Here is a 2,500-nt window from a genome sequence, read left to right as displayed (position 1 = left end):
CACACACACACACACATAGACGTGGCAGACATACACACACACACACACACAAACACACACACAAACACAAACACAAACACACGCACACACACAGCCCAGGCTCTTGGCCAGCTGTCTTCGGAGGCTTACATTTCATCCTGCAGACGAGAGCTATTCAGACTCCTCTGTGGTTGTTATGCCGACCACCCTCTCCTCTTAGCCCCCTGCTCTTTGGGTGTACCGGTCGCCGTGCCAACCAGCTCATTACTCAGGCAGTAACAATATATTGTTGAGGGAGAGGCACTGCCCTTGGCATTTCAGACTGCGCCAAGGCCAGCCACTTACACTCAGTAGTGGACCTTTTTTTGTGAAACTCCGGAAAAGAAACATCCCCATAGGATGCTCCCGTTGCATTTTCCCTTGTGCTTGTGTGTGTGTGTGTCTGCGCTTGCTTGTGTTTGTGCGTATGTGTCTGTGTGTACCACTGTGTGTGTGTGTCAGTGCATGGACTAGGTGCATTGTCCTGGAGTTGGTTGTTTGTACCATCCAGTCGGTTAATCATTAATCTGGGCCCTGCTGGTGGCCACTCAGCCTGTTCTCTTTTTACTCCTGGCATAAGCGGCTTCATCAAAGCCAAGTCGTGTAATTCCTTTGTTCTTCATCCAGCGAACTCTCTTTAGAGAGGGGCACAGCTCAAATGTAACGCTCCATTTACAAGTTTGCGAGTTTGCATCCTGATGCCAAGTTGCCCGCCGGATTAGTCCATGACGCTTGCGTAGCGAATCAGAGAAGCAAAAATAAAAAACATGTGCTTTTCCTCAAATTCTGCAATAAATCACCAACTCAGAGTTAAACCTGTCTGTGTGTCAGAGCCTTTGTAGTGGCTTTTGTGTGTCGGCTACCTGGCCCATAGCGGCATGGACCCTTTCACAGGGCTGAATGCACATCTGGACTGCCCTGCACTTGCCCTCTGTGTAACAGTCAATAATTAACTGGTTTCACTCATGTAGCATAGAGGCTACTCTCAATAATGTGTTCTCTTAAGTTCACATCTCAAACAGTTAACAATTTTGACATATGTTTGCAATGTTTACACAATGTTAACATCAATGGTCATCATTTACTATCTACATCTACATCGCCACACCATAATGCATGTAGATGTGTATTTATTCTTTGTAGTTTTTCCTTTACTAAATGTTCTCTGTTTAGTTTCCACTCGTGTCCTGTCCTGTGCTTTCTGCTACGACACCCCGACGTCCCGTCCGGGTACAGAGGTCACCTTATCTTAAATTCTTATCTCGTTCTTGACTCCCGCCGCGGCCCGGCCCTGCTCCCTCCACCAGGGGGAAGGTCAGCGTGCTTCAGGTCCGACCCAAGCAGGGGACCCCGGGGCTGGGGAACGGACCGCGGGCTCGTCCGTCAGGCTCCGGGGAGAGGCCCGACAGCGGGGAGATAAGTCCCGGGCGCTGTGATGGATGGGGGCTGGTTCACACTAGCGCTCTGTCAGTCTTTCCGCCCTCTTTGTCTTTGACTTGTGTGTGTGTGTGTGTGTTTCTTTTTTTATTCTTCTGGTTCACCGCAGCCTTATCTGGGCTCATGTTCTGCAGGGGGGGGGGGGGGGGAGGACATGAACGCATACAAACCGAAGGCGGAGACCAGGCTATAAATAGGGCCTCGATTATATTAGCACGCGTCACGCCGGCTTACAGCAGCGACTGTTTCTGACGATAACCTCTGGTTGACTCGCATGTACGGATGACAGATGGTTGAGTCGGAGTCTAACCGATGCCCTGCCCTCCACTCCGAAGACCGAGACCCCATATGTCAAAAACAACAACGCACAACGGGGCGCCTTAGAACTCACTGCATCATCATCCCCTCCCCCTTGGAGCCTATCAGTTCATCCGTCACCCTCAACACCCCCTTCTCATCCCCATCTCAAACCCCCAACATCTCTGTTTTCCCCTCCACAGCCAAGGTGCGGTCAAAGTGCGCCCCCAGCTTCTTCGCCTGCGCCAACGGCATCTACTGCATCATCGGACGCTTCCGCTGCAACGGGTTCGCCGACTGTCCGGACCGGAGCGACGAGGACAACTGCAGTGAGTCTCGTCTCGAATCTCTCTTAACAACGTCCCATAATAACCCCATTAACTCTGCTTAAGTCCCTCTAAATGCCGGCTCTCGCGCGCAATTAAACGACACCATGTCCTCGTTATTGTATCAAGCTCCGTTTCCCGCTCCTAGCGAAGAGGCTACCTGTCTGTCTGCCGGTCGGTGTCAGTTTCCCCTGCACGTCTTTGGGCCGACGTTTCCTTGTCCTTAGCTTGAACACCCAGGTAGAGCTCATATTATGGAGGGCCGAGGAGCGTCCCTGGCTGGCCCCCATTACAGCTCATTACCATCGCAGCCTTTCTGAACTCTGAAGCCCCCCAAGCACTTCGAATCTAACTGCAAATCTAATCTAGCCATTTAGAGGAGGCTTTGATCCCTGCTCCCTTCTCGTGCTACGTCACCACTG

At 51.6% G+C, this 2,500-nt stretch overlaps 1 protein-coding gene across 2 annotated transcripts in view; it reads left to right on the top strand.

The window, feature by feature from the left end:
- Window positions 1–2,500, top strand: part of ldlrad3 (low density lipoprotein receptor class A domain containing 3) — a 66,999-nt gene that overhangs the window by 33,144 nt on the left and 31,355 nt on the right. For both annotated transcript variants that reach the window (XM_079742969.1, XM_079742968.1), the window contains exon 3: window positions 1,956–2,081. In XM_079742969.1, the coding sequence (XP_079599095.1) occupies window positions 1,956–2,081 (126 nt within the window). The remainder of the gene's footprint in view (window positions 1–1,955; window positions 2,082–2,500) is intronic.

Source organism: Pollachius pollachius (assembly GCF_949987615.1).
Source record: "Pollachius pollachius genome assembly, chromosome: 9".
In the NCBI taxonomy this organism is placed as follows: domain Eukaryota; kingdom Metazoa; phylum Chordata; class Actinopteri; order Gadiformes; family Gadidae; genus Pollachius; species Pollachius pollachius.
This window is presented reverse-complemented; position numbering and strand designations above follow the sequence as displayed.